This window comes from Mustelus asterias, chromosome 19 (assembly GCF_964213995.1).
Source record: "Mustelus asterias chromosome 19, sMusAst1.hap1.1, whole genome shotgun sequence".
Classification (NCBI taxonomy): Eukaryota; Metazoa; Chordata; class Chondrichthyes; order Carcharhiniformes; family Triakidae; genus Mustelus; species Mustelus asterias.
The window spans coordinates 33,044,696-33,065,160 of record NC_135819.1 but is presented as its reverse complement, the minus strand read 5'-3'; the positions used below and the strand labels follow the sequence as shown (position 1 = coordinate 33,065,160).

Sequence of the window (20,465 nt, the reverse complement as noted above, 5' to 3'; positions counted from 1 at the left end):
TCCAGCATCTGCAGTAATTTGCTTTTAGCAGGATTTTGGCTCCTGTGAGGTGTTAATTAAAGTGGCTACATGAATACATGTTGTTGTTGTACATATCTCTCCCAATTAATTCAGCTGCAATGCATACCCAGGGCAACTCCCAGAAGCTGCAACATGTCCCAAGGTCACGTGCTCCTCTGACGCCTCTCGGCGTCACGTGGGCAGGACGCTTCGAGTGACGTCAGGACGCCGCCGGGCCTGCCGGAAACGCGCATGCGCAGCGCTTGGAAGCTTCCAGCAGCCGGTCGTCAAGCTTCCAGCAGCCGGTCGTCGAGCTGCTCCGGGTGGGGGGCGTCGCGATGGCCAGTTACATCCACCTCCCTGCCCCAGTGCCCGCTGTCCCCAAGCTGCTCATCACTGTCCAGCGGCAGGACATGGAAGCGGGCTCCCGGCGCCTGATGAGAGAACTGAGGCCTCACTGGGACCCGGCTCATGTTAAACTGAAGGTAAGGGGGAGGGGGGCGTGTCTGCGCCGGTAGTGGCTCCAGTATGTGGCCCATCCCCCACTGTACTGGGGCAGGGCTGGGCACGGGAGGATGGGCCCAGAGGCTTCATCTCTCCTTCTTACCCTCTTAACACTCACTACATAACTGCGTCATCCTGGAGCTGCTGGGCTGGGGCTAGGCTGTGGGTGGGGGTGGGGTTATGGACATTGGGGCTAGGTGGGGGTGTGGGATCAGGATCTGGGGGTTGGATGTGGTTTTGAGGTCTGGATCTGGGGAGGGTATTGTGTGGGGTCTGAGGTGGTTTTTGGCTGGGTAAGAGGGGTGGGGTTAGGTTTAGGGTAGAGCTGGATTGGGCGTGAGGCTGATGTGAAATGGTATGGGTTGGATTGGACTGGGTTGGTACTTGGTGGTGAAACAAGGTAGCAATGGTTAGGGGAAGAGGTGAAGAAGGAATGTTGTTCTGGGCCATGGATGAAAAGTGGACCAAATGGTGTTTTGCCACCATTCCTATCTGTCCCATTGTTGCTATGGCTTCTCTTGTCTCCAAACCATTACTGCTGCAGTCCCCCAACAATCTAGGCTCAGCATCCTTGTAGTACCCTCTGCTGACTTTTTGCAATGTCATCTGTCGACATGGTAGTCAGCTCCTCATTCACCTTTACGTAATCCAGCTCCATCTTTCTACCACCTTTCGTGTTTCCTCCACTTTCTTTAAATAGGCAACAGTTTTCTAAAGTTAATTTTCTGTACCATTGACATTGATTTGCATCCTTGCTTCCTCCTCTCATGGCTTGCCGTCCAATTTTTAATTATGTCTTGGTGGAATGACGTGGGGTATTGTGATGTTAAACACAGCATCTAAATACATTTTGTCTATGGTGGGTATTAATTAGAACTTCAGTGCATTCTGAGGCTGAACTGTTCCATATCCTGTCCGGGCTGAATCCGGAGCTTTCTTGGTTTTTCAGATATCTGCTTCCCTGTGAACTGCAGTAAAGCGTCAATGGACTAATGTTGTATTCCATTGAAATGAACCGGAGTCACCTGCAGTCAGCTATCCTCTAAATTGTCAGACTGCTTACCTGATGTCCAATACTGGGTTAACAGAAATTTCCCCTAACTAAATATTGGGAAGACTGAAGCATCTGTCTCTGGTCCAATGGAAGAAGCCAGAGAGTGGTTGTGGAGGATTGCTTCTCTGAGTGGAGGCCTGTGACTAGTGGTGTGCCGCAGGGATCGGTGTTGGATCCATTGTTGTTTGTCATCTATATCAATGATCTGGATGATAATGTGGTAAATTGGATCAGCAAATTTGCTGATGATACAAAGATTGGAGGTGTAGTGGACAGTGAGGAAGGTTTTCAAAGCTTGCAGAGGGATTTGGACCAACTAGAAAAATGGGCTGAAAAATGGCAAACAGAATTTAATGCAGACAAGTGTGAGATATTGCACTTTGGAAGGACAAACCAAAGTAGAACGTACAGGGTAAATGGTAGGACTCTGAAGAATGCAGTTGAACAGAGGGATCTGGGAATACAGGTACAGAATTCCCTAAAAGTGACGTCACAGGTGGATAGGGTCGTAAAGAGTGCCTTTGGTACATTGGCTTTTATAAATCGGAGTATCGAGTATAAAAGTTGGAGTGTTATGGTAAGGTTATATAAGGCATTGGTGAGGCCGAATTTGGAGTATTGTGTACAGTTTTGGTCACCTAGTTACAGGAAGGATGTAAATAAGGTTGAAAGAGTGCAGAGAAGGTTCACAAGGATGTTGCCGGGACTTGAGAAGCTGAGTTACAGAGAGAGATTGAATAGGTTGGGACTTTATTCCCTGGAGCGCAGAAGAATGAGGGGAGATTTTTGATAGAGGTGTATAAGATTTTGATGGGTATAGATAGAGTGAATGCAAGCAGGCTTTTTCCACTGAGGCTAGGGGAGAAAAGAAAACCAGAGGGCATGGGTTAAGGGTGAAAGGAGAAAAGTTTAAAGGGAATATTAGGGGGGGCTTCTTCACGCGGAAAGTGGTGGGAGTGTGAAATGAGCTGCTGGATAAAGTGGTAAATGCACTTTTAACATTTAAGAAAAACTTGGACGGGTTCATGGATGAGAGGGGTGTGGAGGGATATGGTCCAAGTGCAGGTCAGTGGGACTAGGCAAAAAATGGTTCGGCACAGACAAGAAGGGCCAAAAGGCCTGTTTCTGAGCTGTAATTTTCTGTGGTTCTATGGTCTGCACTGCAAACTCTGATCCCTTGCCATTGATGTTTTCCCTCTCCCTGGCATGTCTCTGAGGCTGAATCAGGCTGTTAACAACCTTAAAAGTTTATCTACAGTATCACTAACACTACCTATTTCTAGCTTTTCGACATTACGCACCTTTGCTCATTTGATGAAACCCTCATCCATCCCTTTGTTACCATAGACTTGTCTGTCCCATACCTGGCCAGTCTTCCATGTTTTATCCTCTCGAAACTTGAGGGTAACCAGATTCTGCTGCTCATGTTCTAACTTGTTTTTTTCTTTCATGGGTGGTGGGCATTGCTGACAAAGCATGCATTTGTTGCCTGTCCCTAACTGTCCTCGAGCTGAGTGAATTGCTAGGCCATTTCAGGGGCACTTACAAGTCGACGCATGTTGTATCAAGTCTTGTTCAGACATCAGTTCTGTACTCGCTGACCTGCATTGGCTCTTGGTTTAGCAACACTTCAAATCTTAAAAGTCTCTTTGTTTTAAAATAGCTAATTCCACACTCCCACCACTCTCTGCGTGAAGAAGCCCCCCCTAATATTCCCTTTAAACTTTTCTCCTTTCACCCTTAACCCACGCCCTCTGGTTTTTTTATTCTCCCCTCGCCTCAGTGGAAAAAGCCTGCTTGCATTCACTCTATCTATACCCATCAAAATCTTATATTGCCCCTCCTTACCTCTAACCTCCTCAACCCGTAGAACCCTTCTGTTCTCCTCCAGTTCTAGTCTTTGAGCATCCAGGTTCTCCTGCTCTCTATCTCACTTTCCTTCTAACTTTTTGACCAAGCTTCTGGCCATTTAATATATCTTTAGCCCTACATAGTCACATTCTTTTTAACCCTTTGAGAAGTGCCTTGGAATTTTTTTAACATCTGAAAGGTGCTATATGCAAGTTATAATAGCTGAGTGTGGAGGAGCCAAAAGAACTAAGACATATCATTGTATAGTATCTTGGTTGCAGAATTATTGATTGTGCTCTCAGTCCTGGTCCAGCAGAGGATACCCACCATGGATCTTTAACAAAACAGAGCTGGCTGGAAAAAATCAGTATGTCTGGCTGTATCTGTAGGGAGAGAAAACATCGAGTCCATTTGATTCTTTGGATCTTTAGCATCTGGACAGATTTTCGAAACAAGTGGATCATGGTTGACAAATCCATCTGAATGGATCTAGTTGGGTTCTGATGCCTGGCTATAAACCTGCTGGGATGGATTTCTTTAAGCAAACTTGTGTAAGAACAAAATATTTCTGAGTCATTGTTTTATTACATTTAGAATTTTACTACAAACTATCCTGTAATTTGTAATGACAGAGTGGATTCTAGTTGCTAAAACAGAGTAGACTTTGGAACAGTCATCTACAGTTGGAGTTCCACTTTGTTTCCTTAATAGCCATTCTCATGCCATTTTGTTAAAAGAACTGAATGTAATCAGTTGCAATCCAAATGCAGTTTATGTGTTAGGATTTCTTGGCTTGGATAAATGCCTGGTTTTCATCAAAGGATTTCAGACTTAAACTTTAGAAATTGTGTGCTCACGGGTTGGAACTAGACTGAAGCATTTAACTTTTGTCAACCATTGAATATGAACAGTAGTTACTGGAAGAATTTCTGAAGGCCTAATAACTCAGCCAAATGCTGCATGTTTGATTTAACTTATTATTGTATATGTATTAGCACACAGTGAAAAGTATTGTTTCTTGCACGCTATACAGACAAAGCATACTATACGTAGAAGGAAAGGAGTAAGTGCAGAATGTAGTGTTACAGTCATAGCTGGGGTGCAGCAAAAGATCAACTTAATGTAAGAGATTGAATTAGAGCATTGTTAAAGTTTAAGAGTTATAATAAAGTTTTAGAAGCATAAAACGTAAGTTGGGCACAACTTGCAAGAAGTCACCGCACTCTGGCGCCATCTTGGAATTAATTGTATTTGTCTCCACTTTTAACAGTGGAACTACTAGAATATGATCCAAATGGAGAATATTAACAGAGCAATAGTTTATAAGTTATCTACCAAGTTGATAAGATTTTTTCTTGTTATAAATCTTTATTTTGATTGCACAGGTATTCACCGATGGTATTACAAACAAGCTTGTCGCTTGTTATGTTGATGAATCATTAGACGATGTTGTCTTGGTGAGGGTCTATGGTAACAAGACAGAGTTGTTTGTTGATCGTGAAAATGAGCTGAAGAGCTTTCATGTGCTGCATGCTCATGGCTGTGCACCACAACTTTATTGCACCTTTCAGAATGGGTTCTGCTATAAATTTATGCAAGGCTGTGCCTTGGATCCGGAACACGTCAGGAATCCATCCATTTTCAGGTACTTGCGTTTCTTTTTTTATCTTTACCCAAAATAAAGAAAATAAATGATGTACAATTTTGTGTTTTTGCTGCGTTAATGGTTTAATTTGACAGACAGTTGGTGTACTTAACTTGAAACATTTCAGAGTTCAGTTTTGGGGCAGATTTTTATTGGTTGAAGCTGTAGTTAAAGTAAGCAAGATGCTTATTTGTACACACATTGTACTGTGTTCTTACCTAGTGGCAGACATGTTTTCTGATTTTGTCCTTGTTTCGAGGTGCTTGAATTCCATAAGATCCCATTTAATTCTTTGTAGTGCATTTGAAGTGCTGAACATCAGTTATGTCTTGATCTGGAAGTGAGTCATTATTTAAACTGCAAATTTAATCAAATTTTTCCCATTTACAGTTAGCAAACTAATAATTATGTAGACAAATGCAACTGTTTCTTAAAATGGCAAGGAATGTTCAGGGGCATATATGCACCCCTTCACTTTATTTAACTGAAGAAAATAATCTTACAGGATATTTTTCTTGTTTTAAAAAGTCAGAGACCTTCACTTGCGGATTTATTTAGTTATACATTCAGGAAAAAAAGTAACTAATAAATGCTGAGAGGTGCATTGAAGTCTCCCTGTAATTTGAGTAGAAGAAACCTATACCTTGAATGTTTCTGCTTACTCTAGGGCCCCCTTAAGTCTAAAAACTGAGTTTTTAAACTCTTAAATATGGTCACTATGAATGGGTTGCTCTGCTCTTCTAAATATTTCTGTAAATAATTACAAAGTGAAGACAATCTACTGATTATTCTGCAATTTTATTTTGGAATTTTGTGTTGACCTCTTTTAAAAGTCACCCAGTCACACTATTTCACAGAAGTCAGTTTGACAACAAGGCATCTATTGCAAAGGTGTCTAGATACATTGCAGTATTCTGGTTCTATAATGACATGGAAATTTAACTCTTCAAATGAAACAGTTCATTCTGATCTCCAAAGTTGCTTTCTATGTCTTCGCCAAGTTAAACTGGAAGAGATTGAAGGGCTTTTTATTTTGTTGAAAACAGCACCTACTTTGCCATTTATCTTTAGAAATCACTTCAATGTTAACAATAGTGAGTGAATGCATTTTTAGGCTGCAAAATTGTGCAATGTTATTTATTGGTTTAATTTGATTCCATTTAAAATGTCATTGTATTCTGTCTCTCAGGCTTATAAGCAGACAGTTGGCAAAGATTCATTCAATTCATGCTCATAATGGTTGGATTCCCAAGCCAAATCTATGGTTGAAGCTGGAAAAATATTTCACTCTTCTTCCCACGGAGTTTGAAGATGAAGTCTTGCGTGCAAGGTACAATTTATTCACTCAAGTTCTGTTTTGTAATCGGTATTACACTACGCAAATAGCATAAGTTTTGTAATTTGAAGACCGCTTCCATGGATGTCTTCAATGAGCAGAATGTGACTTTTTATGTGGCAAGTGAGAAACAGTGTGCATCAGTGCTATCTCTGATCTTCCTGGAAATGGCTCTCTGATGTTTGTGCTTCCCCAAATCTAATGCCTTGTGTATCCCTGAATTCCATCACGTTATTGCAGCTACTTGGGCCCAAATCTCTGGAATTTCCTCCATAAACCTTAGTATTTCTCCTCCTCAAAAGTTTTTGGCTACCTGTTCTAAACTCTTTTTATGTGCCTGAATGTCAAAATTTGGCTGATAATGGTCCTGTGAAGTGCTTTGGGGCATTTTACTATGTTAAAGGTACAACATAAATACAAGTTGTTGCGCATAGGTTGCTACAATCGGTGAAAAGCACCAAATGAGATCATATTACAGGCTAAAACTAGAATTAAAGTTTGCTGAGAGATAAAATTACAAAATACAAAAAATATAAAATCCTCATTCTGATACTTCATCGCTGTCCAACAATATTTGGAATATTGAGCCCTTTATTAAACTTTTTAATGGAAGCATGCACCTGTGATCAGATTACACCTGGTTACCAGATCAAACAATTTAATCTGCATTCTTGCTGACAGCAATTCTCTGTTCTCATGAAGAAATATTGGTTCCACTTGATTTTTTACTTCTTTGATGAGATGTGGGTGTCTCTGGCCAGGCCAGCATTTGTTGTTGCTCCCAAATTGTCCCTTGAACTGAGTGACCTGACAGGACATTTGAGGGCAGCTCAGAGTAAACCACATTACTGCTCTGAAGAAGACTCATGTGGACTTGTTTCCCTCTCCACAGATGTTGTCAGACCTGCTGAACTTTTCCAGCACTTTGTTTTTATTTCACATTACTGTGGATCTGGATTCACATGTAGGTCAGACAAGGTAATGACAGCAGATTTCCTTCTTGAAAGGACATGAGTGAACCAGATTTTTTTTTTGACAATTCTTGATGGTTTCATGGTCTCATTCTTGAGATGACCTTTTCAATTTCAGATTTTATTCGTCGAACTTAAAGCCCACCAGCTGCTGTGTTGAGATTTGAATTGATATCCCTAGCATGTTAGTTTGGGCCCCTGAATTGCTGGCACAGTGACATTACAGCTATGCCATCATCTACCCTAGTTAACCCAAGTTAGTTCATACTTATTCGCATTTTTTAGCAGAATTTGTATGGAGGATGAAACTACAATCTTTGATCAGCATTTGAGCCGTAGAGAATTATGAAGCAGTTTCATTTTGTGTTGTTGGAAAGTGTTTTAATATGATAAGAATCTGCTATAGTCTATTAAAAAATGTTTTTTAAAAGTATTTACATAGTAAAATGTTTATTAAACTGAGCATAACAATGAAACTAGTAAAAGTTCAAAGGTGAGTGATTTTTAGTGACTTCAAATCAGGTTACTCAGGCAGAGGACGTGATACTCAAACATTTTGTGATTACACCTATTTTCAACTGTATACATAATACTGCAGCAAATTATTACTCTACATCAATAAATATCTTTTAATTCAATCAATGAACATTTTTTAATTCTAGGGGAAATAACTCTTATTTCTGATTGCATTGGTCATGGAAGATTCTGGGCCAAATTTGTAAACTGCTGCGAAGCAGGCAGGGCCACAATCTGCTACTGGTGGGAGAGATACAGCTACCCACCTACAATTGGCAGGTAGCCAATTAATCTTTGATTTGATTTATTATTGTCACATGTATTAACGTACAGTGAAAAGTATTGTTTCTTGCGCGCTGTACAGACGAAACATACTGCTCATAGAGAAGGAAAGGAGAGAGTGCAGAATGTAGTGTTACAGTCATAGCTAGGGTGTAGAGAAAGATCAACTGATTGCAAGGTAGGTCCATTCCAAAGTCTGAAAGCAGCAGGGAAGAAGCTGTTCTTGAATCGGTTGGTACGTGACCTCAGACTTTTGTATCTTTTTCCGATGGAAGAAGGTGGAAGAGAGCATGTCCGGGGTGCATGGGGTCCTTAATTATGCTGCTGCTTTGCCAGCGCAGTCCCCTTAATTTGCCCTTGGCCGGAATTTGCCCCCCATTGAGACCACGTCCTAGCTGAGGAATGGAAGTGGCATCCGGGCAGCAGGCTGGGAAAGTGTGTTGATCCGGTGCTTCATCTACCAATCACCCCTGTCCATAGGCTGCCCCATTCCCCTCCCCACTGATGACTTTGCAGCAATGACCCCTACTTGTTTTATAATGTTTTTAAAGCATCATCAGAAGGTACCCTCTCTTTCACATAGCTACGTCAGTAGCTCTTACCTCTGATGCTGGGGAATGAAGGCCTCTGATTTTGACGATATAAATTAATTTTAGTGGAAGCGTGAACATCCACCAAACTGCACCCAAAGCAAAAATTTAGTCCCAAATAATTGATGACTGGTAGTGAAATAACTTGAGGGAAGAAACTAGAAGAAACCTATGAGCTTGGTCTTCAGCAACAACTTAAATTTATATCATTTTTAATACAATAGAATATCTCAATATCTTCACAGAAGCGATGTAAAACAGCACAAGAGTGATGGGATTTAGTGCAAGTCGGGCCCAGCACCAGAATTTTCAATGACCTCAAGTTTACAGAGGGAAAATGTGAGAGGCCGGCCTATAGAAAATAGTCAGGTCAAGAAGGTTTCAGCAGCAGAATAGGTGAAGCGGGGCAGAATCTGTTATGAAATGGAGATCTAGGCCATCTTGCTTTCAGTTGCATATATGCAGTTAAAAGTTCATCTCAAGGTCAATTACAATGCCAGGTTGCAAACAGTTTGATTCAACCTCAGACAAGGAGGGGGATAAAGTCAGTAGTATCGGAACACTGGAGATTGTGGTGGGACCAAAGACAATGGCTTCAATCTTTCCATTTTCAGTTGGGGGAAATTTTTGCTCATTAGTACCAGATGACAGATAAGTGGTCACCTAGTTAGATGTCAGCATATGTGGAAACTGACATTTTTTTTGATGCTACTGAGGGGTGACATGCAGATGAGAAATGGGTGAGGCCAAGGAAAGCACCATAGGTAACTGCAGAAATGGAAAAAGGAACCATTGGTAATTCTCCAGCTACCATTTGATGAGAATGGAACCAAGCACGTTCCGTACTGTCCAGTTGGCAACGGTGGAAAGACGTGGGAGGAGATGATGACCAACTACATCAAAGGTTGCAGATTGGTTGAGAAGGACAAAGGGAATAGTTTGCCTTTGTCACTGTCAATATGGTGTCATTTGTGTCTTTGATAGCTACTTTGATACTGAAGCAAAAATCTGATGAGGATTGAAGGATGGACCTGAATTTAGGAGGAACTTTAACACTAAAGATGTCCAGAACAGAACAGTAACAGAATAAAGTACAAAGCCCAAACAGAGTTTGAATGAGGAACTTGTGATCAGACTGTATGATGCTCTGATGAGATTGTACCTTGAATGATTCATCCACGTCTGGTGATCAAGACACAAGGGCGACATGCAAGTACTCGAGGTAACATAAACAAGACATAACAAAACTTGGAATTTTCAGCCTGAAGGCCAATCTGCTGGAGCTAAATAAAATATAGTTTAAAGAATTGGAAATGAGTAGAAGCCAAATATGACCTAAAATGATGAAAATAGGATACGGGTACCTTTTATTATTTCTTTGAGTGTTTAGCAGGTGGATGAGGGCTGCAAAATGAAATGGCTAGTTGAGGCCCATTAAATACTCTGGCTGATATTTCTATCCAGTAACTTTATAATGGTGATCGACCCACAACCAGTTGTTTTACACTCCCACTGAAATTTTATGTTCCGTCCTGGAATAGAACTCCAGATAGCAGCGGAGATAAAGATACTATAGATGTTTAAGTTGCAGAAATGTTGAGACTGCAAGATCTATCTGGATGGCTAAATATAGATGGGCTACTATGATCGCTGTCTTTGCAGTCTTGCACAAGCTTCACTGAATTTCAGAGCTCTTAATTTTTCAGGAAATCTGAGGTAATCTTTCACACATTTTTAATAGAAAAAAAATCAAGTGAAATGCGTTGTAATGGTTTCTATGTTTAAAAGTCTATGACATTATTAAAGCAAATAATCTTTAATAAAAAATAATTCAATATGGTATTCATAATTTTTAGCAATTTCTTCATTTTTAACATCATTAACCCGAGAGCATGGCTGGTTTTGCAAAACAACTTTTTCTTTACTGAGATTTGTTTTCGACTGAAAATTATGCTGGAAGTGATATTATTGGTTCTTCAAATATCAGAAATATCTCAATGAAAATGAAAAACTACAAATACTAGAAGGCTGGAAACATTCAGCAGCTCCTTGGGTATCTATAAATGGATCTATAAAGCAATTTACCTTTGCACATCCAATCATCTCTCTTTCTCATTTTATCTAGAATTGTACAACTTTAAAAGTTCTGAGATGTGAACTGTCATGATTTCCTCCATCCTGTCTCTAGCAATTCCCCCACCCCTTTGCTGTGGAGCTTTGAGCAACTTCTTAAAGGCATTGTCTGGATTAAAATTAGATTTTGAAGTTGGTTTTCCAGCTAATAAAAACTTCCTTTACATCAGTAGAGTTGCATTGTAGGTACATGCAACTGGGTTAATCTTTGACATCAATATCAGATTCACTCACCAAACTAATTGCTGCTGACAAGCAAATTGAGCAGCATACCAAGCAGCTAAAGTTAATCCAGATGAGTAATACTACTGCAATGTACAGGTTAAATGATTCCATTGCAGGATGCTTGTTTTGGAAGTTGGCGATCACTCACATTCAACATTATAAAGCTTATCTCGAGAAATAATCTAAGTGGAGTAATAAAAGTTGACTGCTTAATGTCCTCTATCTGAGGAAAGCATCTTCTATTTATTGCTTCAATTTAGTTAGGTGGTGGTTGATTTTTATGCAGAACTTGAACTGCATGTAAGAATGGTGGTACCATATAAACCTCTTCTGTGGTAAAGAGCCTGGTATTCTTCGAAGCCATATGGTGTTTGGGGTCGAACTACAAGTAATAGAGGAGCACATTTTAGATTTGTGGAAGCAATTTGAAAGCTGAGATCACAGAATTGTTACGGCATAGAAGGCGGCCATTTGGTTCATTGTGTCTACACCGGAGATATAAAGCAAATTTGACTCTTAAGTAGTGAACATGTTTCTAACTAAGACCAGCAAGTGTATGTATTTAAAATTTCAGTGTAATTAGTATTTTAAAACTAGAATGTGAAAGATTTTAGGAGCTGAAATCCATTGTTCCTGGCTAAAGGAATCTTTTTGCATAATAAACTAAAACCCTGTTGATCACCTTTTGTGCTATAGATATCTGAATCAAAGTGAACTTGAGTACAGATGCATTGCTAAGATAGATATACAAAATGTGTAAAGTCTGGGGGTGGGATTCTCTGGCTCCGCTCGCCCCAAAACTGGAGAATCCCGCCTGAGAATGGACCTTTGCGAGGTTCTTCCCCACTACAATTACCGTAGCAGGCAGAACAAGAGAATCCCCCGGAACGAATAGAATAAACTGGGGATGTTCTGGTAGCTCTACATAAAATCTTGTTTAGACGACAGTTGGATTTGCTGTGTACAATCTGGTTTCCAGACCAGAGAAAGAACAGTGAAGCATCTAAGAGAGTGCAAAAGGCAATTATAAGGCTATTCACTAGAATTAAGGGGATGGTGAAATTGCAAAACTTGGTACCACGTGGAGTGGTTAAGGCAAATAGCATAAATGCATTTAGTGGGGAAGCTAGATAAACACAAGGGAGAAAGGAACAGAAGTACATACTGATCAAGTGAGATGAAATAGGGTGGAGTAGGAATATTGGCATTAACTTTTGGGTCAAATGGCCTCTTTCTGTTATGTTGATGCCAATTTAAATTAGATGCAACTAACAGGAAAGATTGAGCAGCCTGGGGCTCTCATCTTAAAATTGTGAAGGGCTTCAATCAGAATAATATGCAGAGCTTTTTCTACTTGTGGGCAATTCTGGAAGAGGGACAAATAAATCTCTCATAGCTAATAACAGACGACAAAGGTTTTAGGAGAAATTGACAATGTGGAACTCTCTGCCACTTTAAAAAAATTCCTTCACTGGGGGATTCAGCGATGGGAATGCAATGGAAAGTCAACTGGTGATGGTTAGATTCTCTTGGAGATGGTCATTGCCTGACATTTGTGCAACACAAATGTTACTTGCCACTTGTCAGCCTAAGCCTGGATATTATCCAGGTCTTGCTGCTTCAATATCTGAGGAGTCACGAATGGTGCTGAACATTTTGCAATCATCAGTGACAATCCCCACTTTTGACTTATGATAGAAGAAAGCAGCTGAGGTGTTCGTCTTGGGACACTATCCTGAGGAGCCCCTGCAGTGATATCCTGGAGCTGAGATGACTGACCTCCAACCACCATAGCCATTGTCACTTGTGCCAAGTATGACTCAGAACAGCAGAGAGTATTCTCCAATTCCCGTTGACTCCAGTACTGTCCTTGATGCCACATTTGGTCAAATATGGCTTTGATGTCAAGAGTTATTGTTTTCTTATCTCTGGAATTGAGCTCTTTTTTTTTGTCTGTTTTAACCAAGGTAATAAGGTCAGGAGTTGAGTTGACCCTGGTGGAACCTAAACTGAACATCAGTGAGCAGGTTATTGCTAAGCAGATGCTTTTTGATAGAACTGATGATGACTCTTCCCATCACTTCACTGATGATTGAGAGTAGGCTGATGAGGTGGTAATTGGCTGGATTGGATTTGTCCTTTTTGTGTACCTGAGTAGATGCCAGTATTGTAGCTGTACAACTTGGCTAGGTACATGCAAGTCACGTGGAATGAATCAAATTGGCTGAAGACTAACATCTGTGATGTTGAGGATATGTGGAAGAGGCTGAGATGGATCATTCACTCAGCACTTCTGGCCGAAGATTGTAATAAATGCTTCTTCCTATGTGCTTATGTGCTGGGCTCCCCCAAATATTGTGCAGCAAATCAGGAATGGGCAATGAATTACACTACCTTAGATTTTCTGCAATTATTTTGTACTTAGAAATCTTAGAAATCTTAGAAACCCTACAGCACAGAAAGAGGCCATTCGGCCCATCGAGTCTGCACCGACCACAATCCCACCCAGGCCCTACCCCCATATCCCTACATATTTACCCACTAATCCCTCTAACCTACGCATCCCAGGACACTAAGGGCAATTTAGCTTGGCCAATCAACCTAACCCGCACATCTTTGGACTGTGGGAGGAAACCGGAGCACCCGGAGGAAACCCACGCAGACACGAGGAGAGTGTGCAAACTCCACACAGACAGTGACCCAAGCCGGGAATCGAACTCAGGTCCCTGGAGCTGTGAAGCAGCAGTGCTAACCACTGTGCTACCGTGCCGCCCACTTATGAAAAGAAAACACTGCATTGTTCCCATGGTCCATATTTCTATACCAAGTGTGAATTAAATGTATTGTAAGATGCCATAATCTGGAACCTAGTTAGTTGATATCTGCAATGTAAACTATTAACATATCTAAATTTAAAAATACTGTTAACTGCTTGTCTTCTAATTTGATGTCAATTCTTGCAGATTCTTAACGGAGGTTCCTGCTCATCAGGAGCTTGAACAGGAATTGGCCTGGATGAAGAAACACCTTTCTAGTCTTGGCTCCCCAATAGTGCTCTGCCACAATGACTTGTTGTGTAAAAATATTATCTACGATGAAAAAGAAGGTAAAGTTCCGAAAGCAAAATGTGGTTTTAATCGGTCTATAAATTAAATAAATAGGAATGAGTTTAGTTGAAGTTTCTTATTTAAACGGCCCAACAGCAACTAAGTTGCCCCAATTTTATCTGGATTTTGTTCTTTAAACTTCCAAAAAAAAGAAAAACAGGTTTTATTTAAATTGTGATGAATCACTCTAACAGCATGATATTAACTATACTTTTTAATTCACCTGTTAAAATTGTAAATATATCATTTAATTGTTAATGGAACCTAATATTAGCTCATCATTGAATGGTCTTCGAAGAATATGTAAATATTGAAGCAAGTAATTATGCAAAGGATATTTTGCATGTTGAAATTAATGAGGAAGAAATAGTTAGGGGCAATATTCTTTGTTCTAAGTACCTTTTCCTTTCTCAACTGTTAGGAAGAGCAGGGGAGTGATTAGATAGGGACTGTACCTGATTTTATTTTTTGTTCACTGCATTTCACAGAGTGCACCACTTTGACTCTCTCCTGTTCTCTTTAATCACTTTGGTGACATAAGGCTATTTCCTAGAATAGCACCCCACACATTTGTGAGAAGACTGGTCTGGAGCTGTAGAAATGTTTTCTACCAGCTGGCAAGTTTGTTTTTCTGGACTTGATATTTCCACGTAGGCTAGAATGTACAAGAACATGTCCTTGACCATGGAAACAAATGGTGCTTCAAGAGAGATGCCGTGCTATTCCTCAAGCAGCAGATTGGACTGGAGTGAAATTTCAGATGGTGCTTGACAGTTAACTGTCAATCACCATAAACTGGTGCCTTCCCAGTCAGAATCCAAATGCCAACCAACATTCTCTTCTCGTACAGGATACATTTGGTGATTGCCTTTGTAGTATGTTCTTGCAAATGTCCTGATGTGTGAAAGATGAAAAGCTTCAACAAAAATTTTTTTTTTTTCAGCAATACATAAGTAATTTTACTACACAGTGTGAAAGAAGGGACATAAGATATTGTCGCATTGTCCCTGTTAAGACCCAGGCCAGAAACACCAAGGTGTTTTATGAAAAGAGCCTAGACCCTAAGTTTTTACATTTGAATTCGGTATGGGTGAGCATAATACGTTTCACTCCAGGTATGATTCAAATGACCACTAGGAAGCTTTTATCAAACGAGGTTTATTTAAGAACATAATTAAAATAAGTTAAGAATTAGCATAACTGTTACCAATTACAAGATTCAAACATCATACAGCTAGCTATCTATGATGTTCCACATCAAACAACATCCCACAAACATGCACCCCTTTCTAGACTTGGCACAAAAAGCAAGTATGCTCACGTGATGCCAAGTTTTCAGCTTTTTAACACCTGCTTTGAATGTTGGAGCAAATCTCTGAGGCTTCCCAATCCCAGAACTTTCCAAAAAGCCTCCAAAGAGAAAGAGACAGAGACACTGCCTGCTTCCAACAGTAACAAAATCAAAACTAAAACTTGAAATTTTCTGTTGGGGGGGAAAAAAACTGCCCCCAGGCATCATGTGACCTGTCAGTCATCCCAAAATCAAGCTCCACTCTGCAATCCCTAAAGAACCATAAAACCTCAGAATACTGCATTAGTCCAGATTAAAAATAAACATGATGTCCATTATATTGCTTCAGTAAAAATTAGAGGACACCGGTTACAGACAAAATGGTGCTAACAACTTCCAGGGTCTGCTCGAAACATCATGCAAAGGACGTGATTAAAATACATTTCGTAAAGGCAAACTATCGTCACATCCCTCACTGTTAAATTTGGTATAGAAATAGGGTGGCATTTTTTTTTGAAGAACAGAGTAGGAATTAATTGCGTTAATAACCATGGATATAAGAGGTTAGCTCTTACAGCGGCAAACTAATGTGTATTTGGGTTTGTCAACCTAACGTCTGCAAATACTGAAACTTCATCTTTTAAAGTTTATTAGCCACAAGTAAGGCTTACATTAACACTGCAATGAAGTTACTGTGAAATTCCCCTAGTTGCCACACTCTGGTGCCTGTTCAGGTACACTGGAGGAGAATATAGCATAGCTGATGCACCTAATCAGCACGTCTTTCAGAATGTGGGAGGAAACCGGAGTCCCTGGAGGAAACCCACACAGACAACATGCAGACTCCGCACAGACAGTGACCCAAGCCAAGGATCGAACCCAGGTCCCTGGCACTGCGAGGCTGCAGTGCTAACCACTGTGCCACCGTGCTGCCCAAAAGGTGAGATCCTGGAGTAGTGTTATCCATCTCACTCTCATCAAGGAAAAGCATTGTGGTACAAAACAACAAGGTCATACAAAGAACAATGCAGCACAGGAACAGGCCCGTTGGCCCTCCAAGCCCGCGCCGCTCCCTGGTCCAAACTAGACCATTCTTTTGTATCCCTCCATTCCCACTCCGTTCATGTGGCTATCTAGATAAGTCTTAAACATTCCCAGTGTGCCCGCCTCCACCACCTTGCCTGGCAGCGCATTCCAGGCCCCCACCACCCTCTGTGTAAAATATGTCCTTCTGATATCCGTGTTAAACCTCCCCGCCCCCCTCACCTTGAACCTATGACCCCTCGTGAACGTCACCACCGACCTGGGAAAAAGCTTCCCACAGTTCACCTTATCTATGCCTTCCATAATTTTATACACCTCTATTAGGTCTCCCCTCACCCTCCGTCTTTCCAGTGAGAACACCCCAGTTTACCCAACCTCTCCTCATAACTAAGCCCCTCCATACCAGGCAACATCCTGGTAAACCTCCTCTGCACTCTCTCTAAAGCCTCCACGTCCTTCTGGTACAGTGATAACGTAAGGACTGATTTGTGATTCACTGATACCAATGGGAGTACACATCGAGAAATCATGGGACTGTAACATGAGATTCTGTCTATTAAAGTGAAACAATCGAATACTGCAATACATCCAGAGGAAACCCACGCAGACACAGAGAGGACGTGCAAACTCCACACAAACAGTGACCAGAGCTGGGAATCAAACCCAGTTCTCTGGCACTGTGAAGCAGCAGTGCTAACCACTGTGCCACCGTGTCGCCTGCCCGTCCTTAATTGGGAGCACGTCATGTTTTCTGCCAGCATCCTGGGTGAAATGCTTTGCAGAATTGTTGCTGGGATACATTGCCTAAAGTGTATGCCACCTGTTGGCCAGTATGGTGCCTATCTGAAAGCTTGTCATTCAGTTGCAGAACAGAATGGATTTAATTAAGTAATCACTGAGTGACATCCTTTTTTATATATGCTTTCTTGAGATGTGGCATTGCTGGCTATGCCAGTGTTCATTGCCCATCTCTGATTGCCCTTGAGATGGTGTGCTGCTGCCTTGAACCACTGCATTCCCTGTGGAGTACGTATATCCACAGTGCTGTTTGGGAAGGAGGTCCAGGATATTGACTGTGATAGTGAAGTAATGGCTATATTTCCAAGTCAGAATGGTGAGTGGCTTGGAGAGGAATTTCCAGGTGGTGGTGCTCCAATTTATCTGCTTCCCTTGTCCTTCTTGGTAGTGGTAGTGAGTTTGGAAGGTGGTGACGAAGGAGCATTGGTGAGTTGTTGCAGTGCATCTTGTACAGATGGTACACTCTGCTGCTACTGTGTTGGTAGTGGAGGCAGTGAATGTTTGTGGATGGTATAGCTAATCAAGTGGGTTGCTTTGTCCTAGATGATGTCAAGCTTCAGTGTTGTCATCCAGGCAAGGGGTAGATATTCCATCACACCCCTGACTTGCACCTTGTAGGCGATGACCAGGCTTTGTGGAGGCAGGAGGTGAGTTACTCTCTGCAGAATTCCCAGCCTCTGACCTACTGTTCTAGCCACAGTATTTATACGGCTCATCCAGTTCAGTCTCTGGTCAGTGGTAACCTCAGGTTGGTGCTAGTGGGGAATTCAGTGATAATGCCATTGAATGTCAAGGGGCAATGGTGAGATTCTCACTTGTTGGCCATTGCCTGGTACTTGTGTGGTTCCAGTGTCACTTGCCACTTGTCAGCCCAAGCCTCAACATTGTCCAGACCATGCTGCATTTGAACATGATTCAGTATCTCAGCAGTTGCCAGTGGTGCTGAACAGTGTGCAATCTTCAGTCAGCATCCCCACTTATGACCTTATGATGGAAGGAAAGTAATTGAAGCAGCTGAAGATGCTTGAGCCTAATGCAGTACCTTTTGAAGTCCTGTAGGGATGTTCTGGAACTGGGATGATTGACCTCCAACAACCACAACCATCTTCATTTGTGCTAGGTATGACTCCAACCACTGGAAAGCTTGGGTTTTTCTTGTGCTGTTACATTGCTGATTTCAAATGGGGCTTTTTTGGGAGCTGTTGGATGGAGATTCAGCATATTTCCATAAGGGGATAGGAAACTGATTTGACCTCCTCCTGGAGTTGGCTCAGAATAATACTGGCAGGCCATCATTGATCTGTGGTCAGGCAGACTGGGACGTAAAACAAATTGAAGTGTAATTGAATTATAAATTGTGCAGACTACATATTTCAGTCTTCTTCTCAATTTGGGGGAGGCGGGGGAGAAGACCCTGTTCCCTATCTAAGCCCTCCTTCAAAAACAATTCTATGCCCATCTGATTAGAGAAGTACTTTATACCTTCCACTACCTCTTCTCTGTGGTGAAATGTATGAGAAATTTTAGACAATGGCACATTTAATGCCACCCTTTTAATCCAAGCAGGCTTGAGGTGCTTCCTCCAGTACATCCTCCTTTGAATTGGCAGCAAGTGTGTTTGTTTTCATAAATACATGAGTCAGATTGACTTGAGTGCACTTGTCATATTACAAATGCTCTGAAACTGTGGTTCAAGTCCTATCCCTCACTTTCCTCACCCAGCTCCACTAGCTCTGTGCTCCAACAAATTGACTGCAAATTCAATTCCCTTTTGAGACTGCCATGTTCTTGGCTAATTCTGGGAAATATTCGGTCGTAATGTATTCTAGATCATAACCTCTGTACCTCAACAGACAATTTAAGGGTTAATATCTTTATTACATTTCATCTATCTGTAAAATATAAGTATGCAGGTGGATGACTGAAAGAGGATGAATCTCAGGGAAACTAAAAATGCAGAAAAACCTACGCTTAATTTCAAGTTTTCTTTTGCTTGCTGTTTTTGAAAGATTTGTTGGGTTGTTATGATCATATTCCCTTCCTTGCTCAAGGAACCAGATTTACACAGGAAACATTATTTCACATGCACATATTCATAGTTCCTTGCAAGAAGCACCTTAATTTACAAGATGCATCCAGATTATCGTGATAAAGTAGGGAACCTAGAACATCTCCAGAAAGATTCTTGTATCTGTATTTCCAGTGCCATCAAATTCCAGGCATTGAAACTCAGAAAACTCTACATTTAATGTGAATTTGGTAGTAAAATGGCTCATTTTTTAATTGTTGCATTTTGAAACATTATTGTACAGAGGGAAATTTATTTTATTGACTTTTCCTCTGAACAGGCTGTTCGTTGTTCAAATGCTGAGGGAAAACATTTCAACTGTTCAAATCAAATTTTGCCTTCTGAGTTTGAAATTGCCAAATCTTCCTCATTTGCAGTATATTAGGTGTGCTGCCCAAGCTGTTGGTTTATACTGAACTGATTTAGTGCATTGGCTGGAGATTAATCACACTCCCCATGGGAGAGCAGTCAACCTGGTAACAGTTCATCAGTGCTTCATTGTGTTGTATGATCTAAGTTTACGTCCATATTTCAGATACCTATTTACTGCTTATCTGAAGGTATCAGTCTAGAGTAAACGTCAGACTCTTCTAATTTTTTTTCTAAAATGCATAATTTTTGTCTATAGTTTTTCAACTTGGACAGTTTTTACTTTTACATTTAAAAAAATGTATTCCATGTGCAAACAAACTATTTGTCAGTTGTAACGTTTGGTTATACAGCTGTAAATTTATAAAGTTTGCAAAAAGGTTTTATTTCTGTAGGTCAGCTCACCGAATTAAATGCCAGTACCAGGTAATGTTTAAACTTTTCTATTTTTTAAATAAGTTATACGCAATAAGATGCATACTAGTGATGCAGTATCATAGCTAAGACCAGTAACAAGACTATTAATTACTTTTGGATTGATGGTTGATGTTTATATGACAAGATAAAGGTCCCAATTTTGGATGAGGTCTATGGCCAGAATTCTCCAGCCTACCCACGGCTAGGATTCTCCGGTCCCACTGCTGTGAATGGACTTTGGCTAAGTGCCAAATTTTCTGTTCG

General features: G+C 40.9%; 1 protein-coding gene across 2 annotated transcripts in view; it reads left to right on the top strand.

Moving 5' to 3' along the window:
* The first annotated feature begins 204 nt into the window (after window positions 1-204).
* The window catches only part of etnk1 (ethanolamine kinase 1), a 43,804-nt gene continuing 23,543 nt past the window's right edge, over window positions 205-20,465 (top strand). For both annotated transcript variants that reach the window (XM_078235304.1, XM_078235303.1), the window contains exons 1-4: window positions 205-485; window positions 4,795-5,054; window positions 6,244-6,384; window positions 14,071-14,213. In XM_078235304.1, coding sequence (XP_078091430.1) covers window positions 339-485; window positions 4,795-5,054; window positions 6,244-6,384; window positions 14,071-14,213 — 691 coding nt within the window. In that variant the 5' untranslated portion in view covers window positions 205-338. The remainder of the gene's footprint in view (window positions 486-4,794; window positions 5,055-6,243; window positions 6,385-14,070; window positions 14,214-20,465) is intronic.